The sequence below is a fragment of the Numenius arquata genome, chromosome 25 (assembly GCF_964106895.1).
Source record: "Numenius arquata chromosome 25, bNumArq3.hap1.1, whole genome shotgun sequence".
Lineage (NCBI taxonomy): Eukaryota > Metazoa > Chordata > Aves > Charadriiformes > Scolopacidae > Numenius > Numenius arquata.
In genome coordinates this window covers 4,033,884-4,053,014 of record NC_133600.1, presented here as the reverse complement: position 1 = coordinate 4,053,014, position 19,131 = coordinate 4,033,884, and the positions used below count along the sequence as shown (strand labels likewise).

The following is a 19,131-nucleotide window of genomic DNA, read 5'->3' as shown; positions in this document are numbered from 1 at the left end:
CTAGTATATAGTTACTTGTGCTGTACATAAAATGTGTATATACAATGAATATGTAGAATATGCATATATATTCTATATATTAAAGCTCGTGCGTATGTATGTATTCTCTAAACAGAGGTGGATACAGAAGTGGGATTTTTACAGAAATGCAGATTAGATCATGGCTCTTAGAATTTCAAAGTTCTGGTGAAAGAAAAAAAAAAAAGGAGAAATGACTACTTCTAATAAATTTGTTTCAAGATTACTTTCATTGGCATGAAAACCTGTGTTCGGTAGCTGTGCCAAGGGCCAGAGAGGAACCTGGCAGAAAGTAGGTATCGTCTGCACTGGATGCCATTTCACGTTCTTTTGAGTTTTTAAAGAAAAATGGCGGCTCAGTTTCTGATCTCGTGCGTGATGGTCGTGTCATCTTTCCTTTTTTCTTTAGGCTGAGGCAATTAATTTTCTCCTACGTTTGCTTACAGTTTCACTTCTCTCTCCTTTTGTGTTTTTTTTCCCTTTTTTAAAAATCATTTTTAAGGAGCTGTTCCCGCACACCCCAAAGAGTCGCACGCTAAGGTGGAGAACATGTTTTTCTTGCTTCATTCCAGTTATATGGGTTGCACATAATTGTCATCTGGATTTCAGCTCTGCTTTTCCTCCATTCCCACCTAAGCTTTTCCTTCAGGAGGAATGACTATCCATCGCATTCTTGGCTCGGAGGAAAGAATGGAGGTGATCTTACTTTTCTACTCGGGTAAATTATTAGACTCTGTGGTCCGTTGAGCAATCACAAAGAGTTGAGGAGGTTTTATAGTGGCCCATGTGTGTTTTATACAGAGTATCGTCACTGCTGGAATGACTCATGGAAAACTGTGAATTGCTCACAGCACCGAGGCACAACAGTTAAAACAGGAAAGAGGGACAATTACTCACGTTGAACCTCCGCATGCAAACTTTGCATGTAGGGCACAGGTATTGAATTACCCGCATCATCCTTTATAGACCAGCGTGTTCACGTTTGCCTCCAGTGCTTTCCCGAAGTTATAGTCAAACAGGCTTGTTGTAAAACATCCCAGTCATTCTGCAATAAAAACACATGCTCATAAAAGTAATGCTTCTACCATAATGCTGTATGAAATATTTTTATATTGGCAAATTTCTCTTTATGAAATCCCCGCCCTATGAGGATCATCAGTCCTTAATGTATTTTCTTTCATGTAACGTGCTCTCAAAGTGTAGGAGATTCCATGCTGTGGCTGACTGTGTAACCTTTTTTTTTTTTCCTTTTTTAATTCCTGTCTGTGAAATCTGTTGTCAGAAATTTTGTAGCAATCATTTTGTCATCTTACGCTCAAAGATAATGCACTTTTCTTGGATTCTTCTTATAATCCTTTTGGGGTTACTGTTTCTTCTTTAGTGTTTCTCCATTGAGAAGAGTATTTATTCTGTAGAACCGAGGCCCAAGGAATTTTGGTCCAGGTAGAATTGTTGCTTTCCTTGTGCTAGAGTTTGATTTCTCCCTCCTCCTGCGTTTTATTCCTCCCTCTCAGGAACTTCCTTTCTGTTTAACCCTCATTTAGAGTTGGAACTCTCAAAGTGGATTGATCTGTGCTAATAACGAGGTAGTTCAAACATCTTCCTACACCGCTGGAACAGCCGAGTTGTTGTTGTGTGTCAGTCGTTGCACCTCTCTGTTCACAACAAACATCTTCTCTTAGGAAGGAGTTTTGCTTGGAGTACGGTAGAATCATAGAAGATTTATTTTTAGAGTAAATATGTTAACTATTATTCACTGACACACCTGTTTTATCAGTTGATATACTGCTCTTTTTACTTGAAAGTTTTATAAATAAAGGCTAATTTGTTACAAAATGAGATTTTCATTTGTCCAACTTCTGCCTTCCCCTTTAAGTTGAACTTTGAAAGGAAAACTGGTGACTGTGGTTCCTTCTGCTGTTACAGTTACAGAGTGCTCTTCTGATGTCCCTTTTAATACGACGTTCTTTAGTCTGACCTAAAAAAGGTGGAAAATCAAAGTGGAAACTGCAATGTTGACCTAAATTTGACTAATATCTCCAAATATGTACATTATTGTAGTTATATTTATCTTTCAAATATCATAACAAATTGAAAGGTATTTTAATTTTAACCCATCTCATGTGTTTATTGTTTAATATAATAAGAGAAATGTTATTGTTTAATATAATAAATGAAAAGTTACTTTTTGGAGCTTTGTGACTTGGGCAATCTTTCTTTACTCTTTTTTTTGGTCAATGATTTCACCGGCTTTTGTGTCAGATTTGAGAATCTCGCTTGATTCTCTGTCTCAAGATCTTTTTTTTTTTTTTCTTCTGGCTGGTGCCCTCCCTGTGCCGTTTTCCCTCTGTCCTTCCTCTTCTTCCTCGTCCCGGCCACGATCGGTCCGTACGGACCAGTCAGAAAACCCAACGCCGCACCCTTTCCAAAACTATTTCTGTGCCGCGACGCTCAACGTCCAAGAGATTTGCACTGGGAGGAGCTGGAGCTCACCGGAGACAAACCCTGTTTGCTGGAAAAACACACCTTGCTATCGTGGTATTCCGCGTTACTCACTTTGACTCATTATTCTCCTGTCTGTTTGTTTTATTTACTCCTGCAGACGTCAGCACGGTGAAGGACAGCTCGCCGAGGCAGCTCTCTCTTGGAATCGCTCGCTCTCCGGCAATATTTTTAGTTCGCTGGCATTTCGGTGCCGGGATTTGGCTGTTGTGGGTCAGAGACGGGCGCAACCTCCTGCCCACCTTCCCTCATCACGCAATGCTCCTCTCCGCTTACGAAAACACCCCGTGTTTTGCTCCCACACAAGTTTTTGGAGTCTGACTATGTGGCTTTCCCGATTACCCGCCCCATCTCCCTTGTCCATGCCCAATCCGAAGGGATTCCCTACACGGGGCATCCCAGAGAGGCTCCGCATTGGGAAGGGGAGGAAAGCGTAGGCATCCTGTTTGCCAAGAAACATTTTTGAGTGGAAACTCAAACGTGAAGGAACTTGAACCTCCAAAGCAAATGCAGCCTTTGTTATCTGTACCCAAATATGACCCATGGCCAGCCCGTGAAACTCGGGGCTCTCGGAGCCCTCGCTGCCCTCCCTGCCGCTGAAATTGCCCTCGGATTTCTCCTGGGAGAAAATTGCTGAATCTCTGTCTGCTGTACGTGACTATCACTTTAGTCACTCCGAACGTCTCTTGCCCCCTGTCTGGTTAGTGTTGTTTTTTTTTTTTTAATGTAATGACGGCAATTAAAACTTTTTATTGGTGCTGATACGGCATTTTTTACAAATGTTATGGCCTTCCCTATTGGTGAATCCTCATCAGCTGCAAGCATGAGAATACATTTCTGCTGCGCAACTTCCCGTAAGCGGTGCCCTCAATCACAGCTTTTCAGAAGGGAACGGGACCGAGGAACGAGCCCTGTGCTCTCCCCGCCCATCCCTGGCACCCGGGCGTCCGATATCCCTTGTTTCCCAAGTGCTTGCGATATAAAATCATCAATATTTCAAAACCCACTTACGCTGTCCTCGTGCCCGGGCTGTAAAAAAAGTGTGGTTGTTGGGATTTGAGGATTTTGTGCGTGTGTGTGTTTTGTTTCGTGTTTAAGCCTCAGGCTCAGTAGCTTCTCGCCTAATATATTAAATGTCACAGGGGATGTCCAGTGTGATATTCCAGATGTTTCCTGGTGACATAATGATAGGTCAGAACTCCAGGAATGCTCTCAGCTGCAAGAAGTGCAAGAAACCCAAGTAGCAGTGATTTAAAGGGATAGCGTGTCTAATTATAAACCTGAGATAGGTAAGTTCATCTGCAATTTCTGTGTTGCTGAATTTCTGCCTGCTACAAAGGGCAGAATCCTTTTGATTGGCGAAAAGGAATTATAATTGAAGCAGGTAAATAAGCAGGTAACTGATGCTCGCTGTGGTTACAGAGTAAATGAAAACTTCGTGGCTCCTGCTCTGCCTGTGCTTGGAAAGGCGGTTTTCGTAAAGTTAATACATTGTCATTATACAGAGCAGTGCATATGACTCATTTTTTTGTGCCTACATAAAATAGTGTAAGATCAAATAATTGTGGCTGAAAAGTCAGACCTCAAAAGATTAAATCAACCGTGTTCTCTGCCTAACAAGTTTAGGATAAATCCCTGCCTCCTCTGTGCGTTTCAAGTTTAAAAGACTATTTCGTGGCAGAGGCTGTTCCCGGTCTCAGCCTTAGTGATGGGGAGTGGGTTTTTAGGGATCAAATAGTGCGGAGCTTTAAGGAGTCCCCGGGAATCAATAAGTTGAGCCAGTTACCTCCAGGGCCCGGGAATTGGGTATGGAGATGTGCTTTAGGTTACTGCTGTTTGGCTTGTAAATCTCTCCTTTCTCCTCCCAGTCTACGGGAAGCACGTTTCTGACGGGCGCTGGGTGGGAGCCGGGGTCACGGCAGGGGGGTTCCTGCTGCCCCCCACCGCTGCCGGCACCTCCAACCGCTCTGCTCTCAGCAGGATGAGTCCCGGGCAGGTGGGACCTGTTCCCCACCCAGCTCAGAGCGGCTCCTCCAAGGACCCGCAGGAATTCTAAGGTTTGTAGATGCCACCAGGTCTGTTTCGGATGTTGGCAACGGGGATAGCTTTCTCCCTATTAAATTACATGGGGTTTGGATTGAATTTTCCTCTTTCTGTTTCCCCCCAACACCGCTCGTTGCCATAGCGATGGCTACATGACTTTGTTGTAGTTGTTTTATTTAAATATAGCAAAAGAAATTGCTGGAGCTTGGGATTCTGGCTTCGAAAATTCAATTTAAGAAAAGCCTAACAGCTACTCTGTGTTATAGGTGCACAAAATAGCTTTGGAAACCACAGAGCTTCTACCACAGAAAACCACAGAACCGCACAATCCTATAATTTGAAGAATGGACAAACTTTTTTTGGCACTTCTTGTGGACGGAGGACCAACGTTTAGAGCGAGCCGATGTTTTTCAGGCAGTTTGTAAACGGCTGTGAGTAACCAAGGACTGGCGCGAGCTGAAATCCCCCCCCCATCCCTGCAGGAGGTGAACTGTGGCCAAAATTAAAGCTTAGATGCACACCCCCCCCCCCCAGCCGTGATCATCTGCAAAACTGCAGATTGAAAATGAACTTCTAGAACAGCCGGAGGGTTTCTAGTCCAGTCTTGTACTTTAGGGTTAAGAAAAATCATAGGATCATGAATCATTGAATGCATTGGGTTGGAAGGGACCTTAAAGATCTTCGAGTCCCACCCCCTGCCCTGGGCAGGGACACGTCCCACCAGACCAGGTTGCTCCAAGCCCCCTCCAACCTGGCCTTGAACCCCTCCAGGGATGGGGCAGCCACAGCTTCTCTGGGCAACCTGGGCCAGGCTCTCACCACCCTCACAGCAAAGAAGTTCTTCCTATTATCTAGGAATGAGTTTGCTGGCAGGGTGCTGGGGGGTGCTGGGTGGCTTTGTGGGGTGCTGCGTCCCCCTGGGGAGCTGGAAGGCGCCGAGTGACTGTGACAGCCCCCCGGGGCTGGAAGCTGCTTCAGCATCCTCTACCTTGGGGTGTTTGCTGAAGATGAGTTCCCATCTAGCGCAGATTTACCTGCCGCTTCTGAAGGCAGCAGGTGAGAGGGGAAAAAAAAAAAAAACTGTTTTCAGCGGAGCAAAACCCGATGCTCTGAAACCCCGAGTGGAATTAACTGAGTTGAAGCAGCAGCTCCTCGGGACGGTGTCTCGAGTTCAGAAGTGTTTGCTAAAACTTTCACTCAGAGCCTTGTGCAGGATTTGCTCGGTTCTGTACTTAAACAGGCTCTATCTTATCTGGCGATCTATCTCGCAAGTGTAGTGAGCCCATCACTGTGGTATCTTATAAGAATATGTGTGAAACTCTTGTTTACAACGGACTCTACGTTTCCTCCTATCGGGTCGAACTACAACTTCTTTTCTTTTTTCTTTTTCCTTTTTTTTTTTTTTTGTTTTAGTTTCCCTAAAAGCGTCAAAATCAAATCCAGGATAACTGCAGAGGGAAAGGGCAGGTCTTTGCCGCCGGCTCCCTGGGAGGCAGCCGGGATTCTGGGTCTTCTGCGTTAATTAGAAGAAAATTACTTAAAAGGTGCCGACCCGATGGTCTGTTATTAGAAGATGTTGCAGAGCGTTAGTGATTTCCTGCTGGCCAGGGGAGGCTGGGTAGATTGGTGGAATCACATTGATGCATCTTTGGATGTACTAATTTAAGGCAATTTAAAAAAAAAAAAAAAAAAAAGAAAAAGAGAGCTGACAATTACTCATAATAGAATGTGAGAAGAATGAGATCAGCATCTCTTTCTTTCTGCTACAAGATTATCTCAAGATTCAAGAACCTGCAGTTTCCTGTAAAGACCACACAGAAATTATCAAACATGCCCTCCCTTAAACAATTAAAGTTGGTCGTGAGCTTTTATTGCTCTTTTTTGTGTCCCCCCCCATACCTCTCCCCTTTCAGAGGCCTGTATTTATATTTTATATGGTTTTTTTTATATTTATATGTAAGAGGATGGCTTTGCCCTATTTTCAGTTGGGTTGCAACAAATCTAAAAGCTCAGAGGATGCAACCGGCTCATTTTTACACCACGAAGAGCTCACAGCAGGAGCAGGTCCCCACCGGTCACCATGATTTGGTAACATGGTGTCATGTAGATGACAAGTGTCTTATCTGAAGACCCTCTAGTGAAGAGGAGCAGGGGCAGCAGAGGTTCCACCACCCTTGACTGGAGCAAGGGGAAGCCTGGACGTCCCCATGCAGAGGTACCGGAAAAGGAGCACCCATGGTGTTGTGGTGGGTGCTACGGAGGAGCCACACAAGTGGGGTTTTTTTAGGGTTGGTGGCTGCAGTGACATTAATGTCTGCATGCAGGGTCTGTGCAGAGTTCATGCTTTGTGCCGGGTCACTCACTACAGCTCTTTTAATCTGGGAGGATACAAAAGTGGTCAGACCAAAGAGCCACCGCGCTCAGCACCCTGCCTCCAACAGAGGTCACCAAGATGGCTGGGGACAAGCAGAGCCAGATAAGCACCTCGTGATGCTTCAGCGCTCCCCATCCCCTGGAGAGCTCTGCTGGGGACCCCCCCCCGACCCAGGTGTGGGGCTGGTGTGTACTGGGGGGTGGCCATACCCACCCCAGAGAGGGGACAACCCACTGCCTCTCTTTAAATTACCTTACAGAAAAGTTTAAGCTCTCCCTGTATCACTGAGACCTGGGAACGACCAAAACCACTGCCAGCTCTTCAGAAAGAGCGAGGGAAAGCCAGGTGACTATGGAAAGGGTAAGAATTAAGTTCCAAAATCATGTTCTTACGGTTAGAAACACCAAAGGACATGCTGAAATATGAAAATCTCCGGCTATGGGGAAAGAGAAGGAAATACCTAGAACTGTTGCAACAATTGAATGTGCTAATTTTAGAACATCTTTAAGTCATCCTCACTTTCTGGAATTGGATTGTGCAATTATTTTTTTTTTTTTTTTCCTAGCAAATAAATGAGTTTTGTTTTTAATGAAGAAATGTTAAATCTCCCTTATATTTCACTTTGAAAGAGCTATAAAAGTGAAATGTGGAACTCATTCTTCCATGTCAATGATTAGAAGCCCAAAATACATCTGTTCCACATGAACAACTGCAGACTTTGCTTTCACAGAAGAATAGCTATATTTGTAGTTACTTTAAATGTATTCCTGTTGATTTCATTCTTGTGTATCCTAACTTGTAAAGTCAGAAAAATGCCACAATCCTGATTAAAGCCAAGTTCCCAGTATCCAGATGTTCAGGGAAAATGCTCCAATATTAAGCTGACTCTGCATACTTAATTAACAAGTCATTCTGTTCTACGAGTACCAAGGCTCACCGCGAAACCGTAGCTGTAAAAACAGAGGATCCTCGTCAGAGTTTCAGGGTAATTGCACAGATAAACTCCTAGGACCTATGAGCTCATTTACAGCTGGGGAAGAGCTTTTTTTTTTTTTTGGGGAGGGGGGGGTGTTTCCCTTTGACTTGTTGCAGCTTTTCACTGCTAGAGCTATAGCAGCATCCAGTTTATTTGAAATTAGTTTTCAGGCTCTGGATTGCAGGCTAGCTTGTTTTCCTTAAGAACGGTAAATATCTTTCTCAACTCCTGAAATCGAGGCGGGATTTAAAATTATGAAGTGAATTTAAGTTTTTGGGGAATGAGTTATGAAGGTATTTTAACCTGTGTTGTGAGTTTATGTTTAAATTCCACTACTGTTCTATTGGAATTCTGCGCCGAGCTCTTGAGAGCAAGGATAATTTATGTACAAGAATGCCTTAAAATAAGCCTCCGTAATTACAAAAATGCAGTGTTTAAATTTATAGTAAAAACCCACACACTGCTGGCAAAACTATAACTGCATCTGGAAAACATTAAGGATGCTATTAAAATAGTCTAGCATAAACTAGAAATGAGACTGAAATTACAGTGTTGCTTACTTAACCATTTTTAGGAAGTGTATTTTGAATGTGATCTACTTTCCTAGTTGATTTCTTTGATAAAACACCGTATTGTGTCTTGTTTACTGCTGAGAATGAATTACGTGCTCTGTTATCTATTTTAGAAAGATCCAGAGCTCGGATTTTTTTTTAAGCCCCTTCTTACAGTCCTTGAGATTTTAAAACGTAACCAGGTGGTTGTTGGTCCAGCCATCAGGGGAGAAAGTAACAGGGCAAGCTCAAAAGGAGAATAAAAATCACAGCAATTAAAAACTTATTTTATTAAAAAGATGAAATGTTTTCAAACATTTAAAAATTATGTTTTTATAAAAACAGAAATAGGCAAAATACCCATTTGTCTTCTATTTACATATACAATATTTCTCACTGTAGAAAATTATTTACAATATATAAAAAAATTACAGTAAAATAGGTTATTTTCTTACAAGACATCAAGCCCTGTACTTCTAGTGTAGATCATGGCAAACAAGAATATTATTGCACCTGTGAAACAAACAGTCTAACAATAGGAGTGTTCTCTTAGCCATGCCTTCAACTGAGATCTAAAATAACATCGTTAGCTACAGTAACATTCATTTAATCTCTTCTAGGGTCAACTTCAGGCAGTTTCCATACAAACATTGTCTTGTAAAGCTTAGGACTGGGCAGTTAGAATTGGAAAAAAACAACATATTTACAGCTTTTTCTATACAATCTGTATGGAGTCTTACGGAGTTTACCCTTCCCAGAAGCTGCATAAATAACCCCCGTTCTCCTGACCGGGACAGGATCACGGATACAGTCACGTCAAGGTCTCTGCAGGAGATGACTGGCTAAGTCTCCTTGTGTCGAATCCTCCTCCGCTTCCATCGCTAGAGCATCGGTGCCTCCCTACGTAGTACCAGCTACAAGTTTGGTTTTTTTAACGCCTTCTGCACCTGAGCAGTTAAATAAGGTCCGCGGGTGGGAGTCTCTAGGGCTACATGTGCCTCTTCATGTGCAAGGCCAGGTGGTCCGACCTGGAGAAGGCCCTGTCGCAGAGGTGGCACTGGAAGGGCCGGTGGCCGGTGTGCTTGCGATAGTGACGGGTGAGCTCGTCAGAGCGGGCGAACTTCCAGCCGCAGCCTTCCCAGTTGCAGTGGTAGGGCTTCTCACCTGCGGGAGGAACCAGAAAGAGCGTGACTCAGCGCGGGGCTCCCACGTCCAGGTCCAGGCAGCATCGCGTGCCGGGCAACCTCCCGGGTTTATCTCCCCCGCAGCCTTTTTAGGTGCTACCAAGCCCTTCCACAACCAGCTCCAAGCGCTTTTAAGCCCCAACCAGGCTGCTCTAGCAATTCCTTCGCTCATCTATACCTGCACTGAGAAAGGGCAGCAGGAGCCCTCAGTAAAAGCTTTGACCTACGTATACACAGGAAAACACTTAAACTAGACCCGCTCAGCTGTCACAGCTCAACCTTGAAGTTTAAGGGAGTTTAAGAGACTACAGGGTTAAAGCTCAGGCTGTAAACTGTTTTATACAGGTGCCCTGGGAGGAAGGCAACCAGCCGTATTTACCTGTGTGCGTCCTGAGGTGGGCCTTCAGGTGCGAGCTCTTGGTGTAGGTCTTCCCACAGCCCGCGTAGGTGCACGTGTGAGTGGCCGTCCTCTTCCGCGGCCAGGACCGACGTCCTCGTTTGGGTTTGGAGTCCAGCAGCTCCAGAGGGGAGGACGGAGGGGTGAGCATGCCCCTGGGAGCGGAGGGTTGTAAGGGCAGGCTGTCCTCGTAAAGACCAAACTGGGAGGTGTTCTGGTACTGGAGATGGGTCTGGGGGTGGTGGAAGCCGGAGGGTGGGTGGTAGCTTTGCTGGAAGGACACGGACGAGGGGCACATCATCTGCGTGTGGCAGTCATTCACCATGAGATCGTCGGGGCTCAGTGGGGGAGTCTCTGCCCCTGGGATCTGGGGGGAGCTGGCCACCCGGGGCTGCTCGTAGGCCATCATGCAGGTCGCGTTGCCCTCCTGCTTGATCTTCGGACAAGCCTGGGGCACCAGACCCAGGACCGGTCCGTAATTGTCCATGTCGGGCTCGGGCTTAATGTTCTCAACGAACTGCGGGCCCCCGAAGCTGGGTGTCACGAAGAACCGCCCGTGGACGTTGCCAGGAGGGCAGTAGTTGGAGTCCATCTCGGAGCGCATCATCTCCGGCACGATGCCGGCGTTGTAGGGCGGGGGGCTGCCCTGCTCCAGGGCACTGTAGCATCCCGGGGACGGGTTTGTCTGGTAAAAGCCACTGCTCTCCCCTTGGGCTGGGGGATAGTCCCCACCGGCCGTGCTCTGCCCGTAGCTGTCGCTGCCCATGGAAAGGATAAAATCCAGCACGTTGTTGAGATCTTCATCCTCCTTGCGCGGGGAGAGGCCACCCCAGGTGCTGGCGGGGGTCTTGGCCTCCTGGTCGCACTTCCACCTCTGGGAGAAAAGAGGAAAGGGAGAAGGTTAGAGGTGGTGTTTGAGGCGAGTGAGGGGGTTTAGGGAGAAGCGGGGCCGCGGCACCGCCGCCCACCCGTGCGATGAGCCGCGCCGGCCTCAGCGCGGCGGCGGCGGCGGGAGAGGAAAGGTGGTGAGGTGGGATGGCGGGGGCGGGGGAGAAGGGGGGGGGATGTGTGAGGAGGGCCCCCGAAACTCACTTCGTGGAGGGTTTTCTCTCGGCAGGGGCTGGCGAAGGTGGCGAAGGAGGGCAGGATGGTGTCGCTGAGCGCCATGGTGCGGGCCGGGCGGGAGGGCGGACGGCGCGGCGCGGCGAGCCGCCCTCCCCAGCTTATAACGCGGGCGCGGGCGGCCTCAAGCCAATTGCAGGGAGCGAAGGAAACGCGTCCCGGACGGGGCGGGCGGGAGGCAGCGGCCCGGGAGCAGCCTAAATTTAGCCCCGGTATAAAAGGAGGCGGCGGCGGCGGTCCCAGGCCGAGCGGGGCGGAGCGGAGCGGGGACGGGCCCGGCACGGCCGCCGGGCCCCCCTCGCCGCCGTCCCCTCAGCGCCGGGGGCTCGCCGCCGGGCCGAGGGGCGACCCCCGGCCTGGGGTCGGTGAGGGGACCCTGCTCCGGGGACGTCTCGAGAGCTGAGGGGACAGCCAGGGGTCTCTGCCCGCCCCCGGGGACGCTGAGGGATGAGGGGCTACAGAGGGGGTGCCAGCCCCGGGGACACTGAGGGACCCTCAGTGACATGAGGGGACCGTGTGTGAGACACCGTGAGGGACCCTCTGTGGGATGGGGGACACTGAGGGGTTCCTGCCCTGGAAACACCCAGGGACTGGCCATGACATGAGGGGACACTGGTGGGTCCAAGTTCCAACAGAGACTGTGAGGGACCTGCTGTGGGATGGGGGACACTGAGAGGTTCCTGCCCTGGAAACATCAAGGGATCATCCATGATGTGAGGGGACACTGGTGGGTCCAAGTTCCAACAGAGACTCTAGAGGGACCTGCTGTGGGATGGGGGACACTGAGAGGTTCCTGCCCTGGGGATGCTGAGGAAGACACCGTGAATGAAGGGTTTGATTTCCCCTCACAGCCTGGATTCATCCCGGGGGGGACATGGTGGGACCGTACCCAGAAAACGAGGTGAGGAGCAGGAGGGGTAACGAGCATAGCAATGGAGGCAGGTGCCCTGCTCCACGGGGCTGAGCTGGTGACAGAGATCTCTGGCTCTGGTGACCCTCGTGTCTCACGGACCCATCTCAGGACTGACAGAGAGGTGTTTAATGCCACTCTTGTACCGTCTCCCTGCGAGGAAAATGCTGGAGCCTCGCGTTTAATGGAAGTCCAGGTCGCTAGCGGAGTTTCCATTTGCTGCACACAAAGGTTGCCAAAATCAACGTTTCCCTATGACATTATGAGAGAAATAATGCAAGTAGCTTCTGTGATCACCTCTGGTCGTAGCCAATTTATGGTCCTGGGCTGGATTTTTCAGAAGGGAAGACTGTTCTCCTCCCTTGCCTTGGCCTCTAGCTCAGGTGCCCAGTCTGAAGGAGCTATTCTCCAATAATTTTTGATAACGTGCCCCAGACTCCTGTTTTTGAGGCTCACAGCTGCTTGGCAGCCACCCAAGAGCCAAAGAGCAAAAGTGGCAATTCTTAAAGGAGGAAAAATGATGGTCTATCACGGGACAGACCGATTCTTTGAGAGCCTGTTCAGAGAAAGAGCTATGCTTTCCCCTTACCTCCTCCGTATTTCCTTTGCAATAACTTCTAAAAGGATTTCTAAGTGAGCTGGAGATCAGACGCGGGTAGGAGAACAACTCTCACTTTTATGCGCTGTGTGCCCCACGAGGGGAAAGAGTGATGGCCCTTGATGGGCTCTGCTTCTCAGCAGCATTTTGAGCGTGTTCGCCAGAGCCCATCCCAGGCTTGTGGCTGTACGCAGGCATCTCAGGAAAGCACGGTTGCTAGGGTGAGTAAATGAACTTTTCAATAGCTACACATGTTTTAAAATAACGAATATCTCTTGTTTAACTTTCTATACTTTTTATTCTAAAAGTTCACAGGATGGCCAGGAGGAGCAGCCAAACTTCTGTGACTGGAGCAGAATCAATACACTGAATGCATGGTAACGAAGTACACAAAGATGTATGACTCATAGCTATGTAATGTCACACTTGTGTAATCTTTCAATGTAAACTCTTTTCCTCTAATAAAATGTTAGTAAGTGTACAATACGTATATATGGTGCTGTGAGTCAGCCAAGAAAATACACTCTGATGAATTCAGAATGAATGTGAATGTTCCCTTGATAACACGCCCCGAATGTCTGCGTCGGTTTATGTGCTTGTGATTTCAGCAACAGCTATAACAAAATATTTTGTTTCTAGGATATACAGCAGTACGTGTAGGTTTCGCTGAGAAGCTCCAGTCGGATGCTCTCTTCCAGTAGGCACTGGAAGGACGTTTGTTTATAGCACCGCGCTGACGCTGTCACCTTACCCTGCTGCATTTTTTCTTTGCATAAAGGAAATGTTTAGTGGGTAGTGAGGGTGAAAGCCAAGCGCACGAAATAATAAATTCACTGCCTTTAGTTTCTTTTTGTTTTCAAGTAAAGCGGCGAAGCTAAAAAACTATAGCTATACTAAACCTGGTGAGACGAATGTGAGAGTTTATTTACGTTGTGAGTCACTAGTTCTGTACAAAGTGAGTACAACTTTGCCATGACCTTCCACTTGGTCCATGATCGTTGTGCTGACATTTTCTGGGGTTTTTGCTGTATGCAACGCTTATTTTAAATACATGAAGCCAAGACCCTGGCACTGATCTCGCTTTATGGCATCATCGATCAGGAGTGATGCCACTGGTGTATAAATGGGAAGAATGTGAGATTAGAAAGTATTTGTTAATCTGCTGCGGGTAGAGGAGAGCTAAATGATGTGTGATTTGTCTTCCAGCCAAAGCAAACGCAGGCTCGACCATTTTTGTATGCAAAGTTGATTTTTCGAGGTGTTGCTGTTGATCTATCTCTGTTGTTGCTTTTACATCACGGGGAAAAAAAACTTTTTAAGGACTTGCCATCAAGATTCCCCATGTTAAGAGGAGAATGAAAACGGCGGCTGTGTGAGGAGCTGCACCCTCGCTGGAAGCCTGCAGCTGGATGGGTTGGTGAGAATGGCCACGTCACCTGGCTGCTAGAGCACTCTGAGTCATTACAGAACTCAAACAAACAAACAAAAAGCTCCTTTCTCATGAGATTGTTCTCAGAAAATCCTGACTGCACCTAGAGCAAACGTAATAATAGCAGGGTAAACGAGCTGAGAATGAGACCTCTTAGCACCACTGTTCAAAATGACAATACTGTAACGCTGTGACGAACCACTTCATATTTAAACGAGGCAAGCGTTATCATAGGATTTCCCTGCCTGCATCTCAAATTCCCATACTTCTGTTGACTATACAATTATTTTTTTTTGCTAATTTAAACTGCAGATTCTGAGTTAATACTTTTTAGAGTCTGCTCTCAAGGAAGATGTAAACAACAATGATGTAAACAACCACATAAAATGAAATATACAGGTATTTTTTGAAGAGGCATTTCTTAATTTGGGGAGATTTAATCCTGTAAGCCTTTTATCTGATTAAAGTAACATCATGAATTAATTGGATAAAGGAGCCTTTTTGACCAGCCCTTTCATGACTGGAGTTGGTTCCCATTCAGGAACTTAAAAGACAAAGGCAAGCCATCTCTTTGATAAACTGAAGTTGAAGGGGCTCATTAAGTTTGTAGTTTTCCTTTAATATTTTTTTGTGTGTGTGATTCTCCTCTGAACTATGTGCATGTTTCCAAAGTCTTCCTTGAGGTTTGAGCACTGGAAATGTGGAGCAGCTGACAGGGACGAGTCATCCCTCTTGAACCAAGGACCGCACTTGTGCCCCTCCAGTTGCGGCGTTGCACTGAATCTCACCAGTAAAGCCCTCTTCTTCCCCAGTTCTTCCATCGCATCTCAACTTCCCAGTCAAGGGCACCACCACGTCTGTATGCTCTGCACTCAGTGCTGGCTCACAGCTTTTCCACTAGATTTAATTGACGGCAGTGGTAACAGTCGCAGTGGTGACAGTCGCAGTGGTGACAGTCGCAGTGGTGATGCACGGGGCAATACTGAAAGGTGGAGCAGAGCCCTGGCGGCCATGGTGGGGGTGATGGGGGGCCGTGGGGCAGGGCTGGGGAGCATCGTGAGATGCTGGGAACAACTGGGAGAAAGCCAGCTTATTTGGGGCTGCGCAGATGGAAGGCAGAAACTGTGAAAAGGTACCACGAAAAGAGGCATGTGGCATTTGCCCTCTCCAGCAGAGCAATTTTGCTGCCCCAATTTTTTTACCTTTTGGCCTAGGTAGGAACCTATTTTTGTCCATGCCAAAAAGCAGAGCTGCTTGCATTTTTCATCGCTAGAAATACGGCCTTAAGCTTGCCTGTGTGGCCATACGTGGTGTTTGTTTCTGCCTGGATAGCGAAGCAGTTATAATAATTCTTTAACAATGGCGTGTTCTTCAAATTGTGTTGAACTTCCTTGATCTTTGTCATCTAGGACTTTATCAGTAACAAGTTTCTGTTTTCTTCCAGGTCATTGTTAACAACACTGAATGGTAAGCGATGATAAAAAAAGATCAAGAACTAATAAACCTGCTTGATTAAAATTTAAATTAGATTTCAAGATGTATCAGCTCGTGTTTGGACCAATTTGCGTGTGCGCACCATATTGATTTGTCATGTTCTTGTTTCTTTGCTGTGAAAATCATACTGTGCCGAGGCAAAGCCCTACAGAGATTTGCTTGTTACATCAGCACCACTGCCGCCTTTAAAACACCACTGTCATTAACTAAACTGTCTTTATTTGTAATTCTTTTTATGTAGCAAGTCCTTCCAGTCTTTTGCCCGGTTTGTATAATGCTGACAGGCGTATTTGGGTCATTCTGTTTACCCTGTTAAAATATTGACATAATATTAACATTCTTCAAGTCACCTGGGACTTCCCCACTGTTCTGAAATTGATTGATAATAAACATTAACCATCTGGATATGTCCTTAGTTGGTTCTTTTGAAACACTCACTTATAAGTTACCCAGACCTGGCAACTTAATATTGTTTGAGATGAGTAGCAGTTGTTTTAACATCCTCCTTAGTTACTGGAATGGAAAGTATTTCAACATCATTATTGTCTGATCTGAATACAGCATCTGGCTTTTTCCCAAAGAGAGAACAGAAGTATTTTCTAGCACTTCCGCTTTTTCAGCGCGGTTATTGACAGTTCTATCATTTCCATTCATTGCGATGGCGATCTTAATTCGTTTTAGTGAAAGTCTTATTAACTCAATTCACAAAGATTAGCAAATGTCAAGCCCCGATAACTTTGATCCACTGCAGGCTTCAGCTCGGCAGACTTCCATCCATGCAAAGGAAAAATAAGCTTCAATTCCATGTCAGTAAATAAGTTGACTTATACAGAGAAAATCTTTCTCAGAAATATGCAAGAAAATACTGTTCCCATCATTAAAGTACATTCGTGGTTAAGTAATCATGCAAAAAAATCAGCTGTTTGTTTAATGAATTTAATCGAGGTAATTACGTATTGTTGCTTGAGTTTGCTGGGTGAAGAATGATAGTGTTCAGCTGTGAATGATTTTTTGTCATTTTTGATTTGGGGACTCTTCAAACCTAAACAATTTATGCCAGTGTTTTAATTAGCAGCTATGATTAGGTATGTAGCTGGGTTTCTGCCAGCTTTTGCTGCTGCGTGTGTTGAACGCGCATATGCTGTCTTGCAGATGTCCCTTTCAGCTGTCAATTAAAAACACATTTGGGAGATTTTTCTTCTTAACAGAATTGTGAAATGATACCACGGTTTCAAAAGCTCTGCAAGTGTCTTTAATTGTATCGGCGAAACTGCTTAAAATATCAGTCACTGATTATGACTGGCAGATTTCAGTTGTTGCCAAATACTTTTTATTACAGAATCAAACCTCTGGTTAAGAAATGGGCAATAAGGGTGTGGAATAATAGGGGCATAGGTCGGAAAGTACCTATGTGGTTTCATTCAGAAAAATTATTGTTACTATTAACAAACATGTAGTGGCCTCCGCGAGGCCAGGAACCCAATAAGATGAAGCTCATTTAATTGTGGGATAGAATGGGTGTTACGCTGTGAGATTTCCTACTAGTCACGTCTTTCCTGGTCTGCGTTTTAGGAGAGAACTTGCTTAATTGATTGGAGATGACAGGGGAAAAAGTAAAACGATGTCTTATCTCTTCTGTCCGCTTGGGACAATTAGTAGTGTTGTAAGACATGCAGAGTTAACTGGTTTTAGAAGCGAGAACAGTGTTTAGGGTTTAATTAATGCAGGAAAAAAATTCTGTTTGAGAGGACTTCAAAGAACTAATCAGAGGCACTTTTTCTCTCTTTTTAATTTGCGAGATCTGTTCCAGTCTGAGTCAGCGTGGCAGATGCAGATGGCCGCCTTAGCAGATTTTTTTTGTCACTTTGAAGTTCACAGGTTTTAACTGGGGGAGGGGGAAAGAAGACTGGACAAAGCTCAAAACCACCCACAAGCAGAGAATTGGTTTTTTTTTTTCCCTTATGCAGAATATCTCTATAGGTTATGGTTTTATCTGCTAAGTGGAGGTTTATACACCAAACACACAAAGTAGGAGTTCGTACAGGGCGTAGGGTGGAAAGCCTTGTTTAACGTGACGAACGTGTGGGGTTTAGTTCTCATTTATAAAATACCTTCTTTGTGCTGCACCTGTATTATTTATTAGTCATATGTCCTGCAGTTGAGTAATGGGAAATACTGGAGCAAGCATTTCATTAACTGTGACACTGTTAATTGGTATTGCTCGCTGCCTGGAATTACTTTCCCTGTTTGAATACATGGAAGTATGAATCAGAGCTGAGTGAATTGGCCAGTGAGAGGAAGACAGGCATCTTCGCATGATAGGCTGGATGTATAGAGCAGCTGATCTCATTTGTCTTCCTGGACTATAAAGTCCTTTTCAGACTTAGATCATTGCAGTATTCAGAATGGTATATATATGTATTTTTTTTCCATGATCACAATTAGTTATATCACTATGATTAAGCCTTGAAACTTCAGTGGGATATTTTGGGATAGGCTTTTTTTCCAGACCGTCCATTGTTGTGACCTTTTTTTTTTTTTCCTTAAGCTATTAATGCCTACCTTTTAGGATATTTATATATTTAAATTCATGGGTACATCTGAGCTTAGGAACAGTGTTTTGTGTAGAAAATGCTTTCTGTTCAGAAACAAAACCTCAGCTTATTTTTTTTCATGCATCTGAAAACTTACTCCAAATTCTTCAGCTGAGATGCCTTCAAGGAATGTCACGCTTATTGCTGACAGTAAGGTCTAGGGTGGAATTAAGTGACAGTTGTCAGGGTTGACACTGATCAAAATTATTAGTATTTGGTGCTATAGCAGATATAGTATATACAGCAATTATCATTTAAGAAAATAATGCTGTCGAAATCCCTCGAGCGGTTACAGCTATTCTTGAGCAATAAAATGCTTTTCAAGGGACAGCCTAATACAATGCAACTTTGTAGAATGAGTTGTGAAATTTTCTTTTCATTTGCCACATAAAGTGCCAAATAAATGTTTGCAATAAAAATACAAGCCTGGGAAGAATGTGTTTTGCCAATTACAGCATAATGTGGGCTACAAAGAAGTGTTCAGGATGGAGTTCAGTGTGGATGTTAGTGTCAGGTTACAGCAGGGAAAAGGGTGCCTTAATTTCCCAAATAACCAGTATGGGGTTTTTTTTGGTTTTGTTTTTGTTTTTGTTTTTTGTTGGGTTTTTTTTGTTGTTGGGGTTTTTTTGTGTGTGTGTGTGTTTTTTTTTTGTTTGTTTGTTTTTTGTTTTTTGTTTTTTTTTAATCGCCCATTTGCAAGGAAAATCACCGCCTTTGAAAGAAAAGAGATGGGGCCTAATGCTTTGCAAAATGAATTTAGCCAAGAGGAGCACAGGCGGCCTTCTGCTGGGTGAGAGAGCAGTGCACGGGGACTGCAAAACACTGATTGATGGTTGCCAGTGCCTTCAGCTGGTGGTTGCCACATTTAGCTCCTCCGGTCTTGGCCAACGCTGGCGGGGGTAAGAGGGGGGGGGCGGGGGGCACAGGGTGGGATTTGGG

General features: G+C 45.4%; 1 protein-coding gene across 1 annotated transcript; it reads right to left on the bottom strand.

Annotated features, from left to right (window-relative positions):
- Positions 1-8,732: 8,732 nt before the first annotated feature.
- Positions 8,733-11,240, bottom strand: KLF2 (KLF transcription factor 2). The gene is made up of 3 exons (XM_074163858.1): positions 11,138-11,240; positions 10,028-10,919; positions 8,733-9,628 (listed from the first exon to the last, which is right to left on the bottom strand). The coding sequence occupies exons 1-3, from the start codon at positions 11,210-11,212 to the stop codon at positions 9,453-9,455; spliced, it is 1,143 nt and encodes a 380-aa protein (XP_074019959.1). The 5' UTR covers positions 11,213-11,240; the 3' UTR covers positions 8,733-9,452.
- Positions 11,241-19,131: the final 7,891 nt, after the last annotated feature.